The following is an 18038-nucleotide window of genomic DNA, read 5'->3' as shown; positions in this document are numbered from 1 at the left end:
GAGGAATATTCCTATCAAGTTAGTGGTGACACAAATTTGCTTCGTGCTAATCGATTAGCCTTTGGTATGTTTGTCTACAATATCAATAGCTTACATAGTGTGAAGCGGAGCAAAATAAATAAATACATTTAACTATAATATAATAATAAGTGTGATAGTGCTCCAGTGGTCGCATCAGCAATCGCAGGTAAATTCATAGTTACCATACTTTTATTACTAATAATAAGGTGTAAATAAAATGCCCAACTGCATTTAGTCACCGGAATCAACAATTGTGAATACCGAAAACTAACATCAAGCCTAGTTTTATAATTAGGTTTATTACGCATTCGGTCGGCTTACCGGCCAATTTAGGTAAATATGTTTGTATAAAGACATCCATGTAAACCTTCTGCAGCTGCAATAACCAAGTCGCTATTTGCTATAGAGCCGCACTTAGATACGTACATACTACATACGTACATACATACATTCATAAAGTACGTACATATGTTTCTGGCTGTATGCATGTGTGTGTGCAGGCTGGTGAAATAACTAGTTTTTCTGTGTAAATTTGCAAGGAATCCTCCACCATTCACCAGATGAACTTGCAGACATCGCTCGTCTCTCATTTAAATTGCTCTCAGTTGTAGTAGTTTTAAGCGCGCCCGGTCTCTATGTGTGCATTTGTGTTGGTATATGTGCATCGTGCATCTGCCCTCGCTCTTTCTCTCTCTCACTCCCTCCCTCTGTATTTTTCTGCCCGCGCCTGACTGGGAACAACCAACCAATGCAGATTACAGCATCTCCGCAACGACGAGCTGCATTCCTGAAGCTCTTGGGCCCAGTTGCCGCTTGCTAAAAACGATGCACACCTAGAGTACCTTCGCTTCAAATTCGATATATACGGTAATAATATCTGTATATTGGTGTAAGTTTATTGGCGTCTTCAATTTAAACCACCTGTTGAGCTACTCAATAAACACACACACGCATAGGCAAATCACATATGTACATGGTTCGTGAATAAATTAAGCTAATGCACCAATCTATCAAAGGAGAGCCTATGTACCTAACTAGGCTGAGCTGTTCGGCTTTGGTACATTCGTAGCCGACAGCCGAGAGCCGAGAGCAGGGCGCAATCGTGTTTGTTAGTGTCGTTGATTCGGCGCATACCTGCTGCACTCACACACACACGTATACACTAAGCCACACTCACACACGTATACAATCATTGGGAGGGCGGCCGGCAATAGTTGCAGTTTTCCTTTCAGATTTTGTGTGTCTACCACGGGAGCGGAGAAAATTTTTCATCCACATAGAGTAAAGTTTTTTTTTTTTTTTTTCAGAGTATTTTTTGACCGGCCGGTTTATGCACACAAATTGAACTCGCATTCCTTTGGCAGGGTTTCTCTAACGCTAACGCTTACGCTTCAAACGAGCATCAATGGTTACCATGGAGAACAGCGATGAGATTCTACAAATTTTAGAGCGTTTCACACAGCTCAAGCAGAAGGAAATACCCAAAGAGCTGGAGGACTATTTGCAGTATGTGGCCAAGACCGGCGACACCGTCTTCAAGTGGTCCAGCCTCAAGTATTTGTTCCGCGAGAAGCTGCTAAGTGTGATCAAGCACTTTAACGAGGACCCACCACGTCTGGAGGGTAAGTGAATCCTACGAATCCCGTCGGTAGCCCACTTCGATAAAATACATTTTTAATTTCTGCCCACACAGAGATACCCAATTACCCGAACGTCGATCCCTTCAACTTTGAGACAATGAAGGCCTCCCTGCTGGAGCGTCTCGATTTATTCAATGCTGCTCCCTTCACGGTCCAGCGGCTCTGTGAGCTACTGATTGAGCCTCGCAAGCAATACTCGCGCATCGACAAGTACATGCGAGCGCTCGAGAAAAATATACTGGGTGAGTAGGAGTTGGCCGTAAGCGGATCACGACATGAACTCTAATCTCGTGTGTGTCCACATATCTAGTTGTTAGCACCATTGATCCGGGTCGCAAGCGCACGGACAGCGACAATGGCGATTCGCTAGACTCTGTCGGCAATGGGGATATTTCGCTAGAGGTCAACATCGACATCGAGATGGAGAACGAGAACATCTTCAATAACGGAGATGACCGCAACGTCCCCATCGAGGAGACCAATTGCCTTGCTATGAAGGCCAGCTGCCCACGCAGCGACGACAGCGCCGCTGCTCCGCCGAAGGCCAAGAAGGCCAAGCTCGACTTTGACGAGAATGAGCAGCGCGACGAAGAGGATGCTGAAGAAGCGGATGAGGAGGTCGCCACCGTGAACAGCAAGTCCAAAGCAGACAAAGCCAAGGCAGAGGCTGCTGATGAAGACCGTGATCTGAAGACGGATGTGACTGAAGCTGCTCGCGAGATACCCGAAATTGAGGAACCCGATGAAGAGGAGGAGGCACCAGTCAAGAAATCATTCAGCGCAGACAAGGAAGCGAAGAGTCTAACGACAGAGCCTAACGCGGATATTCCAGAATTGGCCGAGCCCGATGAGATTGACCGAGGCGTTGCAGAAACTGTAAAGGATGCAGCCATCGACAGTCAGGTCAAGGATCCATTGACCAGTGCGGACGAGGAAGATGCGGCCGGTGGGCAGATGAAAATTATTGAAAAGCAGGAAGTGGAGAGAGCTGAAAAGAAGTCGGACTCGCCAGCGAAAGATGCGGAGAAAGCATCGAAGCAGAGCGAAGACGCCGCTGTCGACGATTCTGAGGAGAAGAAATCATCCAAGGACGCCAGGCCAGCGGAGCCGGCTGAGAAGGCGGAGCAACCAGCAAAGGCCTCACCAGAAAAGGCCAGTGAACCAGCAGCTGTCGCCGGCCAGTCTGTAGCTGACAAGGATGGAGATTCTGTGGCCGCGAAGGCACCTGATGCCGAGGCCAAGACTGACACCCAGCTGGAGATCAAGGCAGACCCTGTTGACGAGAGCAATACCGAAAAGACTGAGACCAAAGCAGCAACTGCAGCTGATGCTGAGCCGGCTGCGATTGCTGCAGCAGCTCCAGCTGCAGATGATCCAGAGAAGGCGCAGAAGATCGCTGATGCGACCGCCGATACAGATGGAGCTGCAGTTGCAGTTGCAACTGTTCCCGTTACAGCTGTTCCCATTGAGACCGATGAGTTGGCCACGCCTCAATCGCCGCCAGCAGCAGAAGCCGACGAAGCGCCGGCAACCGATACAGTTGCTTTTACAGCCTGTGCCACGCCCACATTGGCACTGAACGATCAGCCCATGGAGGATACACCAGTCGAGGAGGACGAACAGAACTCGATCACAGCGGTCGTCGAAGAGGTTGTCATGGCCGAGAGCAGTTTGCTTATTGGCGACATGGCCACCGACGACGGGCCCAAGGATGAGCCGGACGCCATGGAGGTGGATGACACCAGTCAGGAGGTAATGGTCCAATAAATGATGATGATTGGCTCCATGCGGTCACGCAGATCGACAGCGACTATTATGAATACTTACACCTACTCCACATAAATAGAACATAATGAGTAGAAGATAAAAAGGATACACACACACCGACACACACACACAGCAGACCAATCCCAAGAGTTATGGGATATATAACTTGATTATCTAGGGTTTTACCTTTAGGCCATAGCTGATATAATACTATGATATATGTATGTCTCCAACGTATTCCCAATCGAGCATTCAGAGCCGTCTGGAGATGCACTCACACAGACACACAGGCAGACACAACGCGAATTATTATTTTTTTTTTTTAATTGTAAGTTTGAGAATTAAGTTCATGCAGATCTATATTCCATATATATGATAGTTTTCCATATTGTTGAGCGTACATGAATCGATCGAACACATCATGTCATATTTTATATTTATGTATCATTGCCCGTTCCACAATGAGCAATTACTATTATCTCTTATCTCTTACGTATTATCTATGATCAATTATCATTAAGCTCAAAAGTTGATCATCTACTTTCGTTTACTATTCGATATAGAATTTAATCATAATTTTTAATTCCTTTATTTTCCAACATAGAAGCAAGTCAAATCAACTTCATACATAGCTAATAATGAAATATTGGAAAACGTTTATTATCAAGAAGAGAGTACGATCTTTATACAGTGGATTATATGTGTTTAGCACATCAGAATTCTCCTCTAATCAATGTCATGTCTAAATAAAAATTATTGCGTTTATGTGTGTATAGATATACGTGTGGATATATATATTTCGTGCTTTTTGCGGGGGGGTAGGTTTAGGGGTAGGGGGAGCATTATATAACACAACAATGAACAAACAATTCATATGGCAAATTTGGTTAACAATTTGGTAATGCAGTGTAGCCAATGGATATCCGAGTGCGCAACATCAAAAGCAACAGCAGCAGCAGCAGGAGCAACAACAACGACAACAACAACAACTACAACAACCACGAGCACAGCCAACGGACGAGCGATACCGTACCGTTCCGTTCCGTTGTTGGCCTGGCCGACTGGCTAACGGACTCGTCGACTTGTCGGTTGGGCACACATCACGGATCCGGTCCGGGACCTGGGTGCGGGTCAACTGGGCGCGCCTAGCCCAGGAGCACCTTGCGCATCATGAAGCCGCTGCTGGCGCTGCTCGCATTGCTGCTGGATGCGCGCGACAGCTCCTCGGGCTCGATGCACTTCGATGAGCAGAGGTACTGCAGCAGCGGGACGCGATATTTGCCACAGAAGTCCACGAACTTGATGTGCTCCACCCGATTGTCGAAGAAGACGCCCTTGCAGTTGGGGTTCACACAGCAATTGGCGCTGTTCAGATAGTCGACCAGGGTGCGCGGCACATCCTCCGGCCCGGGACGCTGCCCGCTGGCCTTCACAATGCGCCCGGCCAGCTCCAGCAGCGTCGGCGGCTTCAGTGCCATGTCCTGCACAAAGCGCACCACCAGCGGATTGTCGCGCAAGCTCAGCTAAAGGCAGAACAGAAGAAGATCGATTGAGTTGAGATTGAGACAGATCTTAAAGGAGCTGATCGGCTTAGCCCAGTGGCTCACCTCGGTCAGGTTCTTCAGGGCGACAATGTCCTTGGGCAAGTGCTTCAGTCTATTCTTGTGCAGCAGCAGCGACTTCAGGTTCTTCAAGCGTGCAATGCTCATCGGCAGATTCTCGATGAGATTGTCGCAGAGCACCAGCGCCTGCAGCTGGCTGAGGGAACCAACCGCCTCGGGCACCTCGTTGACCAGATTACCGCCCAGCGAAAGCACATGAAGGCTGTGAAAGACAGAGAGGGAGAGAGAGGGTGAGCAGGAGTGTGAAAGAGAGAGAGAGAGAGAGAGAGAGAGAGAAAATAATGAATATACTTGAATTGGATTTCTTAAAGATTATGAACAAATTATGAGGTGATATTTGTGGCTTTGGGTTAGGATCCTTCCTAAAATCCTGTTTCCTTGAGACTCAGGCTTGGAATGCTTTAATGGCTTGTCCATAGATTCATGGGCTTATATGGAGAATGAAGTCCAGAGATTGGAGCTCAGAGATGAAACATACTACCATAGGTATATAGTATATATCCTATATATACTATGCTATATGTATATCCCATTCTCTGACACCAAATTGAGATCAACTAAACTAAACTTTCTCTAATCAACAATACCAATCCCCAACTCTAATTCCAACTTTAGGTTATCTCTTATCACTTCTTCTAAGAGGTATTCGCAGTTAATTCAAGACCGTTATCAGATGGCCTATGTCTATTTCAGTCCAGGGCCGAGTTCACTTCTGTTGGGGCTCTTAGTGCGAAAAACATTTCATAGATAAACACGTCTAGCTGACAGTTTATATAAGTGCTTAGGCATAATACTTCTACTCAGGGGGGCGCTGTATCCAAGGCAGCTTTCTGAGATAAAAGTCGCCCGGTTTTGAGTCTATAGATAAACGTTATACTGGTATTATAGTAAATAATCTTGGCTTTGTTAGCTATGAATAATTTTCTAAATAGGGCAAGAGCTTTCGAAGCAAACACCTGATAAGGAGAGCTTGATATAGTGCAGGTCCAAATGTTCATTTCTCGATAGTTGGTATCACTAGATAATGAGACTTGATTTAGTGTTTTTTTTTTTTTTTTTTTTGCTTTTTCTTTTATAGGTAAGTCCCACGACAATAAAAAAACGGCTCTTTGTTATTATTTATATGTTATGTTTATAGCCTTAAATTGATATGGGAATAGATTGTTCGAGCTATCGTAAGTCTTATCTAATTGTCTAACGATATTAATCAGACTGATAAATAGAAACCGTTTCGCTACACTTTGCTGCTCGGCTGGAATCGGTTTTTCCAAACTCCGTAATCGGCTGTTGCTGGTCAGGAAGCTCGGCGTTTGAGATAAGTGTTTCCATTTCGAATTGGCTCACATATTCTTTTGTTTTATATTTATTATTGTGTTTACTTATAAAAATGCCCCATTGATACCTATATGTCTCTCCCTCTCTCTCTCTCTCTCTCTCCCTCTCTCTAAATATTATATATATTTATTTTTATGAGTGTGTCGAGTGTGCGTGTTTCATTTATTTTCGCGATAGATTTGGCTTTTACAATGCGCGCCCGAAGCCACTCGAAAGTCCGCTTATCAGACCATCAAATAGACTTGAACCCCCAACCGCCGTTGTCGATTCTCCACCAAAGTGTTACGCTTGACAACAACTGAGGCTGAGCATGCGAGCCAGTGCGAAAATGCAAATGCAAAGCACTACAAAACAGCTGACGAATGGAAGGAAGGAAGGAAGGAAGAAAGGAAGCTGCTTTAGCCAATAACGTATACTTAATATTAGCAGGGAACTGGATCATTGTAAATAGGAGATCAGCTGTACAGCTATTAGGCTCAGATGGAGACAGAGAGAAGCGGAAAGAAAGAGAGATTGGGGGGAGAGTGAGAGACAGAGAGATTGAGGGTAAGAGATGGGCAATGCGATAAATCTGTCTGGTGGGATCTCGATTCCTTCAGATGTTCATGGCTAAGCTTAAGCTCTAAGTGCAATATTGAGGAAGTGAGACGGAAAGAGAGATGAGAATCTATCGGTAAGAGATAGTCAATGCGATAGATCTGTCTCGTTTGCGTGGAATTTTGATAGCTTGATGTCTCTAGGCTGTTCCTGGATAAGCTGAAGCTCCATCTGCTGTTCAAAGCCTTCAAGTGTCACCAAAAAGCACAACATTAAGACGGGGAGAGAGAGAGAGGGACGAACAGAAAGAGAAAGGAAAGACTGGGATATGAGATAAGTAATGCGATAGATCTGTCGGGTCTGCGTGAAATTTTGATTCCTTCTGATGTTCATGGATAAGCTTAAGCTGCTATCTTGATAGCTTGCTGTCTCTAGGCTGTTCCTGGATAAGCTTAAGCTCCATCTGCTGCTCAAAGCTTTAAAGTATCACTTAAATTTAAAGATAGAAAGAGAGGAAAAGAGGAAAGGAGGGAGATAGGGAGATAGGGAGGGAGGTAGGTATGGAAAGAGCCGGGACTAAGGGTTAGGCTCCGTAGGAATTGTTTACATTTCCGATACCTTTGCATCTTCCAGATATCCTTGGATATGCTCGAGATCTTGTTGCCGCCCAAATACAGATACTTGAGCTGGCGCAGCTCGGTGACCTGTTCGGGAAAGTGGATCAGCTGATTGCCGCTCAGATTGAGCTCCTTCAGCGTGGAGGTGCCGCCATGCACATTGCCCATCTGCTTGGTGAGCAGGGATTTGGGCAGCGACGAGTTGGTCAACAGATTATTCTTGGCTATCAGCGTGACCAGCGGCAGCTGGCAAATGGCATCCGGCAGCTGGGTGAGCGCATTTGAGCTCAGATCGAGTATCTTGAGATTGGTGAACTGCTGCAGCACGCGCGGCAGCGCCACCAGGCGATTGTGATTGAGCAGCATGGTCTCGATGTCGCCGCTGGTCTTCAGCAGCGCCTTGTGGGGCGAGCTGAGGTGATCCTCCAGTGTGCCCACATCCAGATTCATGCGACCAAAGTCGATGGTCTTCTGCTCGCGCGAATCGGTGTCCGAGCTATCCGACGTATACAGCTCCATTGCTCCGATCAACTTCACTACTGGCCTATACGGCTGCCTCTATCGATGCAATGCCAATGCGAGTCTCTCTCTATATGTATTTCTTTATATGCACGTATGTATGTGTGTGTGTGTGCGGGTGTGTATGTGTGTGTGTGTGCGGGTGTGTGTGTGTGTGTGTTTGTTGTTTGTTATTCAAGAGTGTGTTGTTTTCTTATTATTGTTGTTGTTGTTGTTGTTGTTGTTGTACTTTATTTTCTATAAGCTCTTTATGGCTGTCTCTGCTTCTCCTCTGTGTGCGCGCGATCGCATCGCTTCTTCTGTTTGGCCAGCCGGGACTGCGACGCAAATCGGAATAACAACAATAACAACGGTAATCGTAGCACAGAAAAAAAAATGTTTCTATATGTATATGTGTATATATACGAGTGTGTGTATGTATATATTATATTCACTAACTATATCAATTGGGCAGAGTCGAACGACGCGCACCAGACCCAAGCATTGACTGAACTGCGATCTGCCAACGGCTCGGCGCCTCCGCTGCTGTACAACGCGACTGATCCAGCCGCGTCGATGTCGATGCCGACGCCGATGCCGATGCCGATTGTCGTCTTCGTTGCGCACGAGGCGCAACAGGCGTATGCGTAATATATGCATGCACACACACACACGCACATGCCAAGCCCGCACACACACAGAGCCGCACACGGATACAGGTCCACTAAGCACAGACTCTGCCGTGCTCGTTGTTTTCGGGATAAACACGCGCGGCCAATGCTGAGCGCTGCCTGACGTGGGTCAATCGAACAGTTCTTCGCTTCACTGGGCCGAGGTGAACTTTGACATTGGCTGCTCGATGGGTTGTTGGGTTTGTTTATAGCAAGTTTATATAATGAATATGCGCAGACGGCCCAAGAGCATCTTCAACACCTTCAAGTAGCACTTCAAAGTGATTTTGAAGGCGAGGCTATGGGGGCTGAATTATTTAACTATATAATAAATAAATAAATATTTGTATATATGCAATAAAAAATGAATAATAGTTATATATACAAGAATTACATTTCTATTGAATAAAAAGTCATAATAATATATATAAATTAATTTCAAGTATTTTTAATTATTATTATGAAAGTATGTATTTCTTATTATCATAAATAAATGATTTATAATAATAATAATAATAATAATAATAATAATAATAATAATAATAATAATAATAATAATAATAATAATAATAATAATAATAATAATAATAATAAAAACAACAAAATTCAAATATCAAATAAATTCATATTAATTTTTACATATTTTTACTACTCTTATAAACTTATATTTGATTGCTATGATTTACAAAAAAATATAAATATTTATAAATACTTTATTATTTCGTATTTTCTCACTATGCGAACATTTTTAAGAGTTTTTAATATATATATTAATATTTATTTATTTAGTTTATCGAGTATATCCCAAAATTATAAAGTTAACAAGAAATATATATGTATAATATAAAATAAATACTGATTTATTAAGCATCTATAAAAAACAAAAACAATAATTGTATTATAAAAACCTTGGAATTCAAATTAATGAATGCTTAATTTGAGTGTCAATTATTATTTAGATTGTTAAAAAATCCAAATACAAATTTCTGAACAACAATCGAGAGTTAGCCCAATATAAATAAATGAGATTATTAAATAGCCATAATAAAACACTTGTTTAAAATTAATTTTTATAATAATATTCGTAGGTCAGTTCGCAGTGAATGGCAGTGCAGAAAATGACATCATGCCGAAGATGGTAAGGACTGTTCTGACTCATGGAGGGCATTCGCATGAGGTCAGTCGATGGCTGTCGTTCGTTCGGTCGTATCAAATTGTTCGACGCGACTACGTTTATGATCGCTACTTATCAAGCCAACTTTGGAGCACTCTTAATGCCCGCGACAAATTTACTAAACAGCCCACTTGAGTCGCACACACACACTCGCACACACTTGCACACACACTCTCACTCACTCACTGAAAGTAATATTTATTAGCAGTTGACATGGTTGTTGTTGCCTTGTACTTAAGTACGTCTAATCAAAGAATCCGCAGCCCGCCCCTTGCCCCGCCTCCCAGCGGTCTGGTGTGTTCCCCCTGACTTCAACTTCGGCGTCTGGCTCGAGCAGCTGAGCACATCTGGGGTGCAAAAATGTTTTATTATCGCGTCAGTGGACCTTTCCATACCCTCAACCCACTCGAAGTGCCCCAACTGATGGAGCATATCATTTGCATGCCAGTGTTTGTAACAGATCCCGCCGTAGTGCAAGAAGAATGCAGATCGATAAATCTCAGTCTGAGTGCCTATTGAACTGCATCAATCTTGAACCTTAAGGAGTGGAAAAATTGCAGGCCTTACAAGTTCAAAATTCTGTTACCTTTGGGTTGAAGTCCAGCGGACATATTTATATTACTTTGCATGCCAATTTCGGCAACCGCAGCTGATAAGTTGAGAAAATAGACAAAAGACTCAAAATTAATTAAGAAAAAGTTCAGAAATACAAAAATAAAATCGAAAATAAATGAAATTGATTTTGAAAACTGTAAAATTATTGAACTGTCTCTTTTATTTAATATAAAATAATAACAAATAATAGATCAAACATATTTAAGAATTGAAATAAATTTGGAAATCGTTTTCTAGTCGATCACTCCCAATTCTCCAGTATTCTTAGCTCATGTTTTATTATTCTTATATTATTATTTGTTGCTGCTGTCGTTGTTGTTATTGTTCTAAATTTGTTGTTGTCTCTGACGGCAGCGCTGCTGATAAGCCACAAGCCAAAAATACAGAAATATGAGCAAGAGCGTTTAACACGACTTTGGCAGCGATCAGCTTGCGATTTATACACACACACATACATACATACACATAGAGACTAGAGTGACATTTGAGGCATATATATGTACATATATGTACATGTATATGTACATGATTATCAATTGGAATTGTTGCAATTTATGAGCAGCTGGCATTCGAAGTACCAATAACTGGGGACAGTGGCGGCCGTTTGTCTCAACACTTGGGGTTATAATTGGCTGTGGGGCTACGGCTATTCGGCGCGTTTAAAGTCGCGTGCGCGATTTGTGCGCGCTTTTGTGCACGTACTTATTTCATTTTGATTTGTGGGTTGAGCGACCGTCAGTTTTGTATGTGTGTGGGTGTGTGTAGGTGTGTGTGTGTGTGTACGTGTGTGTGGTCCTTATCACACCTTAATTAATGTGCCATCAAAATAAAATATTCCATATAAAGCAACTGCAACAACAGCAATAGTTGTGCAAACGATTCAAATTGCGACGGGCCAATAAAATCGTTTTCTTTCTTTCTTGCATAGGGCGAAAATCGCAAAATATATAAATCAATTCAAACAAACAAAATATATGGACATACATGTGCACATTGACACTGGCTCAGCCACAATAGGTCGAGGCGCACATGTTGATAATTCATTTTCCAATAATCAAAATGCCTATATGTGTATGTGTGTGTGAGTGTGTGTGCGCATTCGAGCTGAGTTGATTCTCAAAATCTGGCTTCCTAATCAATTTGGCAAATCAATTATCAATTATCTGTCGCGTCGTCTTCCATTTATTGTTGAACCCACAGTGCTGAAAGCTGGGACACGTCTTTAGACAGGCGCCAAGTATGCGATAGCCCCCGATCTAGGCTCTATATGTGTGCTGTATGGGTAACAAGAGTCGAGATCTTAGGCAACAGGTGACGATTTTTGCAGCACTTAATTTAACAATTAACAGTAGCTTATCTTGGTTTACTTAATGATTCATTTCAACTTTTGTTCTTCGCAATTCAAGCAATTTTTTCATTTCATTAAATTCTTTTCAAGTACCCCATATTGATAAAAATTTAAATTTAAAATTTGCACATTTCTTTAGAATTTAATCAGAAGTCTAAATTGATATAATTTAATCAAAATTTGCACATTTATTTAGAATCTAATCGTAAATATTTGAGCTTGAAGGCAAGTGATTTCATCATATCAAAGTATCATATCATATTAACATTTTCAAATATGGAATAATTCATAGTTGAGTTAAGCTCTAGGAGTACCACAAATATTTGAAAATTGATATTAAATATATTCACCCGCTTAAAAGTATGCTACAAAAATATACATCAACCTTTAACTCAATTTCTTGCAAAAAACTGTTGCCTACTTTGCGGCTGCCCGTGAATTTAATTGAAATGAAAGACAAATTGTAAAATTTTCCATTATTATTGTTTATTATTAATTAAATAATTGCCTTGTGGTTTGCCATATTTTACAAAGTATACAATAAAAAAAAAAAAACAAAAAAAAAATACATTTTTCGATAGCTGTTGTTGGTTTTAGTTGTACATAAATATTAAAGTTAACCGTTATTAATCATACGTTATATATATGTATATACATATTCATGTATATGTATATGTAAATGTGTTAGATGTTGTGATTAATTGCTTTCATAACCCTCCCAAGTAGAAAAAGATAGCTATAAATGCTTTGCTTTGTATATATGTATGTGTGTGTGTCTGTGTGTGTGTTTTGCATTAAAATTGTGATTGTTTTCTTGTTGCTGCAATTGGTCATCGATTGTTATTGAGTTTAAAGATCATATATGTATTTTAGATAAATTGCCTATAAGGAGTGCAATATAGATAGATGTGTGTGTGTGAGTGTGTCTGTCTGTCTGGGATTACGTCTATAATTAATGGCCTTGTGCTATACCTTTGGCCCACTACGAACTACGCATATATATGATATATATGTGTATATATATATCTATGTAGTATATATAGTTGTATACATAGTTTTTATTTTGTTTTCTTTATATGTTTTTATATTCGTATATTTATTAGCAAAAAAAATTATTGCGAACCGGCTGTTCGATCTTTTCTTCTGGATGTTTCTGATGACGTTTTGATGATTTGAATGTTGTTGGCGAGAGATGAGATTAAAAAATATATTTAAAAAAAAACCGCTCTTAATTCAATACTGTTGTTGTTTAGTACACATTAGATGTATTAGCGTTAATTAGCTTTACTTACAGGCTACTAAGTATATTTTAATGTAATAATAATAAATTATTAATCAAATATGCTTGTTAGTGAGCAAGATGGGGCCGTTGGGCACGGACAGGGACAGGGAGAGGGAAAGGGGCGGGGGCGTGGGCGTGGGCGCGAGCGAGGCCGGTTGGCATGGCTGGTATGGGTATGAGCATGGGTATGGGTATAGTTGGCAGTAGGTAAGGGGCGTGGCCGGTGGCATCAATGACTGCCCGGCTGTGCAGCCGTGGGCCAGGCAATCTTGGCATCGATGCGCTTGTAGGCGAGCATGCAGTGCTTGCCCTTGGCAGCGAGCCGCGCATCCTGCGGGCACTCGGCATCGGTGAGCAGCGTCTCCTCGCCGTCGACCAGCTTGAAGAGCGCATAGTCCTGCGGATTGGTGATGCGCGCCTTATGCGCTATAATCCGGCACACCTCGCGCGTCGTCGTGTGCGGCCGCACGGGCAGCGTTCGAGTCTGGAGCGAGCCGTTGCACTCGTCCGGTATGATGACGCGCAGCACGCTCGAGCAGGCCGGCAAGCAGCTGGAGCGCCACTACAACAGCAGAGAGAGAGGGCGAGAGAGGGAGAGAGAGAGAGAGAGAGATAAGTGTGCATTCAGTTGGTGCTGTGGCTTGGAGTACTTACGTCCAGTGAGCCGCTGCCGCTCTCCCCCTCGGATGCCATGAACGTCTTGAGCACCTGAACGGCGCTGCAGAGGGCGGTGAGGTAGTAGCCGGGCTCGCCATTCAGCAGCGTCGGCTGGAGCAGACCCCACATGAACTCCGCCTCGATCTCGGCGCCAACGAATCCACACTTGGCCACCACATAGACCAGCACGGGCAGAAAATCATCGGCGCCCAGCTGCTGGCCCCGCGGACAGCCCGTCGCATCGAACACCGTCGATATGACGCACAGGAAGAGCTCCAGTTTGTCCAGCGGCAGCTCGGCCTCCTGCAGACGCCACAGCAGATTCGAGATGAGCCGCAGCGCCGACTGCGACGGCGGCGTCACTGTGGGCCGTATCCCAAAGTCGGAAGCATCCCGCTCGTAAGCGTAGCGCACATTCTGGGCGAGCAGCTGAATGTCCTCGCTGCGCTTGTAGTAGTCCACGAAGATGCCGTAGAGATGCTCGCGCAGTGGCAGCACCACCAGCTGGTGCATCACCGTCTCCAGCATGGCGTCCAAGTTGAGAAACTCATCGGACTTGAGGCGGGCGCGCGCCGACTCCAGCTCCGCATGGAACTTGCCCTCGCCATGCTTCACCAAATAGTTCTTCATGCCGCTCATGAATTGGCGCATGTTGCGCATGACCACCTGGGGCGCCGCCTCCCTCGACTCCTTGGTGCAGCTGATGAAGTTCTCAATGTTGCGGGCGAACGTGGAGTTGGGATCTTGGGCCAACTGCAGCGTGTACGCGCGCAGCGAGTCGCCCGGCCCGACGCTCTGAATGTTCATCTTATTCCGGGGATGGCCTGCAAGCAAGCGAGACGTCAGTATGGATAACAGAGACAAGTATGGTATATGCATAAAGAGAGAGAGGGAGAGTGAGAGAGAGAGGGAGAGCGCGATCGCCTATGAGTCAGTGGGTGCAATCCTCTCCAGCTTCTTACCGAATAGCAGTCGACACAGCAGTCGCAGCAATAAGATGAAGGGCGTGCAACAGCCGGGCTTATCGCACGGCTTCTCGTCGGCGCACTCGCAGCCGCGCCGATAGCGCAGATAGAGGCGACGGCTCTGGGCCTGGAGGGCCAGACCCAGGGCGCGGCACTCGACAATGTGTGCCATGTTGAGCAGTATGTTGCCCTGGTCGTCCAGGTGAAAGAATTGCTTGATATCGTAGTGATCACAGGTGTTGCGCTCGCCGGGATGGCAGGCGTCCGGGCAGACGGTGCCGCCGACGGTAGGCTTCAGTTCGGGATTGGGGCATTTGCCAATGGCGCCCATGATGGAGCCGGCGAGTGCTTCAGTCTTCAGTTGCTTGCGATTGATGCGGCAGTCTTTGAGCACCTGTTGCGGACAGGTGGCCGTCGTCGTCATCGTCGTCATCGTCGTCGTCGTCGATGTGTTTGAGGTTGTGGTGGTTGTGCCCGTTGATATGGAACCAATGCTGGACAGGCTGCTGCTGGCGTACTTCGATTTCTTGCACAGCACCGTCTGCTGCTGCTGCTGCTGCTGCTGCGGCTGCAGGAGCTCCTCCTCGAAGTCAGCCGAAAAGTAATTCTCCTGCTGCGGATGATCGACTATCTCCCAGTCGGCCATAAAGCTTAGGAACTTCGCCTCCTCCTTGTAGTGGCGCACATGGACGGGATCGTGAAAGAACTCCTCTGGCTCGAGTCGTTCGATGCGCTGCTCATCCAGGCTGCAGAGCGACTTTGACATGTCTATGCTATTGCCAGCGCCCCTCGCGAGGGGGGCGGGGCGGTTCGCGGGGTGTGCGCGCGACGATCTTCTGAACCAGCTCATGATGGATTCTGTAGCGATTTTTGCCAGCTAAAACGAATTGGCGAAAACGCAAGTTTCTCATCGGCACACGCTGCTGCTGCTGCGAAGAGGGGCGCGGGGCTGCTGCTGCTGCTGCTGGTGTTATCGATCGACAATCGACGGCGTTGCAGATCGATTTCAATTAGTTATTAATTTATTGTCGTTGCTGTTGTTGTTGTTGTAGCGAATTGTTATTGCCGTTGCGTTGTGTTGCTCTAAACGCGGCCAATGCAAAACTAATGCTGAACTTCATACGCATTAGTTTATAAGACTGCAACAACGATAACGATGACGCTGACGTTGGCAGCGACGCCGACGCTCGCTGCGCCTCTACGAAACGATAGCAACTAGCGCGACGCCGACGTCGCAGCTGCGGCCTAAATTGCGAGGCGCGGCGACCTCAATTCGTCAATTTGTCCCGCCCGCCCCATCAAACCGCCTGCCCGCCAGCCCGCCTGCCTGCAGGTAGCTTCTGGCAGGGATCGGGCCACTGCTAATCCGGGTAAACTGGGAATTTCCGGACGGACAGTACCTGCCACACAAGTTTTTCTTTTCGATTTTGCGCAAGTCCTAACCAGCGAAAGTCAAAGCCTTATCAGAAAGAACAGCTGCCTGAGTGGAGGAGAAACTGTGTCAAGAGGAAATGCCACTGAGTCAGCGGCTGAGTGGGTTACGAAACGCAATGCTGGCTTAGGTAAATGCCCTCCCTCTCTCCCTCTCTCTCTCTATCATCATTCAACATGCAAATTGAAATACCTGCTGCAGGTAGGCCACAGATTGCGCCAGAGAGACAGAGAGAGAGAGAAAGAGGGAGAGCTCCGACTGAGCCTCAGAGAGCGAGCGCTGGGTGTTCGTTATGCAAGGCTATTGAGATAAAGAGTTGATTCATGCTCGACGCTTGCATGACACAAAGAGAGCGGGAGCGAGCGAGAGAGAGAGGGAAGAGAGAGAATCTCTCAACGACAGTCTGTCTAATGTCTGGCAGCGATGACGTTTCCACTACGACAGATTCCCCGATCAATCGACAACAATGAAAACGGCGAGAGATCCCGCTCTAATGCAATTGCACCTTACGATTGCATCAGCTTTACGAATCCTAAACTCAGCTTGAGGAATTGGTTTGCTCTGCTTCGATTTTGTTGTTGTTATTTTGCTGCGTAGTTTGGAAAAACCTTTGGATTGGAGGTTTCTGTGAAGGTGCTCGTTTGCGTCTGTGTGCAGGAAGTGTTCCTCGCAAGAGGCTGCACAACATTCAAGAAATGAGAGAGATGCTATTTCAGGAACAGAGAGATTAGAGCTAACAGCGATAATAATCTATGCAAGCGATTTATTTGTTGTATATGAAAAGGAAACTAAGGTATTTATAATGCTCATAGAAAGGGGTGTAACCCTTTCTAATATGTTTACCAGGGGATTTGTATATTCTGTGAGCTCACGTACACTTGGGACTTATTATCTACTAAACTATAATCTTACATATCAGACTTTAGTAACTCTGACAATACATTACTAGAGATAATAACTGAAATAGCCGGTGCCGGTAGAGTTGAACCTTTAATTTATTTGATTTTCCGGCGCCTCGCCATGCCCACTTTCATTCGAAATTCTATTGAATTGCAGTATTATCTACTTTGCCGGCAGTTGGGCAGGTTTCCAGGTGTCCGACGATTTCCGTTCGGCTTATTTACGGCTCTACTGCACCGTCCAGATAACGGTGCATCAAGGTGCCCTTTAGCTGAATTTGTATCGGTGAGTTCAGCGAACCGTTTGCTTATCCACTTGCTTATCGTGCTTGACAACGCGAAATTGTTGGTTAGAGCAAACACAGTTGGATTTCGCTGGAGAAAAGCCAGAGCACGTGTCTTTTAGAGTGGACCCGAATCTAAAAATAGTCCGTACCCAGACTGAGCAGACGCCAAAAATAAAATTGCCACCCATTGCGTAGCTCTCTGTGTGCATTTCATCAGCCATGCGCTGACCTAAAATAGAGCGCAGAACCGATTCGAAAAGTCTGGCTTGAGCACTCGAATCGGTCGCGTCTCCTATGCCTGGCCTGGCAAATTACGCATCCCATTGAGCGGCGAGAGACACGGCGCGTCTTAAAACGCGCGCTGATAAAAACTCAGCCAGCAGCAGCGACAGCGGCAGAGACAGAGGCAGTGGCAGCGGCGGCAGCAGTCGACGTCGAGTTTACATTCCAAAGTGCATGACTGCACCAATATTTATATAATTCTATGTCCGACGCCTGAAACTTATCAAATTTGTTTTAGCTGGCTAACTGCGACGCATTTCATGCTGCTGCATATGTGTCGATGCAGCACGCATTGCGCGCCAGATAAGTTTCGGCAAAGACTTTGTAGTCCCCAGACTGCCAACAGGGGTAGAGGCGGCGGTAGAGGCGGGGGTAGAGGCGGAGGCAGC

At 45.1% G+C, this 18038-nt stretch overlaps 3 protein-coding genes across 20 annotated transcripts in view; 1 reads left to right on the top strand and 2 right to left on the bottom strand.

Moving 5' to 3' along the window:
- Positions 1 to 32: 32 nt before the first annotated feature.
- PPP4R2r (Protein phosphatase 4 regulatory subunit 2-related protein) lies at positions 33 to 4207 on the top strand. 5 transcript variants are annotated; one of them, XM_089475503.1, is made up of 5 exons: positions 33 to 187; positions 1329 to 1643; positions 1715 to 1903; positions 1972 to 3413; positions 4033 to 4207. In XM_089475503.1, exons 2-5 carry the CDS (start codon positions 1427 to 1429, stop codon positions 4135 to 4137), a joined length of 1953 nt encoding a protein of 650 aa, XP_089331629.1. In that variant the 5' UTR covers positions 33 to 187; positions 1329 to 1426; the 3' UTR covers positions 4138 to 4207. The 5 variants fall into 5 exon arrangements, with proteins under 5 accessions (XP_089331629.1, XP_089331632.1, XP_017870806.2 ...); XM_018015317.2 differs by having other exon boundaries at positions 49 to 187; positions 1386 to 1643; XM_089475504.1 differs by lacking the exon at positions 33 to 187 and adding an exon at positions 330 to 354.
- On the bottom strand, positions 4190 to 8652 carry LOC108619033 (leucine-rich repeat-containing protein 58). The gene is made up of 3 exons (XM_018015321.2): positions 7541 to 8652; positions 5036 to 5252; positions 4190 to 4951 (listed from the first exon to the last, which is right to left on the bottom strand). Exons 1-3 carry the CDS (start codon positions 8056 to 8058, stop codon positions 4574 to 4576), a joined length of 1113 nt encoding a protein of 370 aa, XP_017870810.1. The 5' UTR covers positions 8059 to 8652; the 3' UTR covers positions 4190 to 4573.
- A 4231-nt stretch (positions 8653 to 12883) lies between these two features.
- Positions 12884 to 18038, bottom strand: part of spri (Src homology 2 domain-containing protein sprint) — a 143734-nt gene continuing 138579 nt past the window's right edge. For all 14 annotated transcript variants that reach the window (XM_089475219.1, XM_089475222.1, XM_089475224.1 and 11 more), the window contains 2 exons: positions 13782 to 14608; positions 12884 to 13689 (listed from right to left, as the gene is read on the bottom strand). In XM_089475219.1, the coding sequence (XP_089331345.1) occupies positions 13357 to 13689; positions 13782 to 14608 (1160 nt within the window). In that variant the 3' untranslated portion in view covers positions 12884 to 13356. The remainder of the gene's footprint in view (positions 13690 to 13781; positions 14609 to 18038) is intronic.

Source organism: Drosophila arizonae, chromosome X (genome assembly GCF_054131065.1).
Source record: "Drosophila arizonae isolate 15081-1271.41 chromosome X, UAZ_ARI_1.0, whole genome shotgun sequence".
Classification (NCBI taxonomy): domain Eukaryota; kingdom Metazoa; phylum Arthropoda; class Insecta; order Diptera; family Drosophilidae; genus Drosophila; species Drosophila arizonae.
Note: the sequence above shows the minus strand (reverse complement) of the source record. Positions and strands in the feature narration are given on the sequence as shown.

Coding starts and splice junctions, on each gene's coding strand:
- PPP4R2r (XM_089475503.1), top strand. CDS start 1,427: ATGGTTACCATGGAGAACAGCGATGAGATTCTACAAATTTTAGAGCGT. Junction 1,644..1,714: donor GGACCCACCACGTCTGGAGG/GTAAGTGAATCC, acceptor CTGCCCACACAG/AGATACCCAATTACCCGAAC. Junction 3,414..4,032: donor TGGATGACACCAGTCAGGAG/GTAATGGTCCAA, acceptor TTTCCAACATAG/AAGCAAGTCAAATCAACTTC.
- LOC108619033 (XM_018015321.2), bottom strand. CDS start 8,058: ATGGAGCTGTATACGTCGGATAGCTCGGACACCGATTCGCGCGAGCAG. Junction 5,253..7,540: donor GATATCTGGAAGATGCAAAG/GTATCGGAAATG, acceptor TGTCTTTCACAG/CCTTCATGTGCTTTCGCTGG. Junction 4,952..5,035: donor CCCTGAAGAACCTGACCGAG/GTGAGCCACTGG, acceptor TTCTGCCTTTAG/CTGAGCTTGCGCGACAATCC.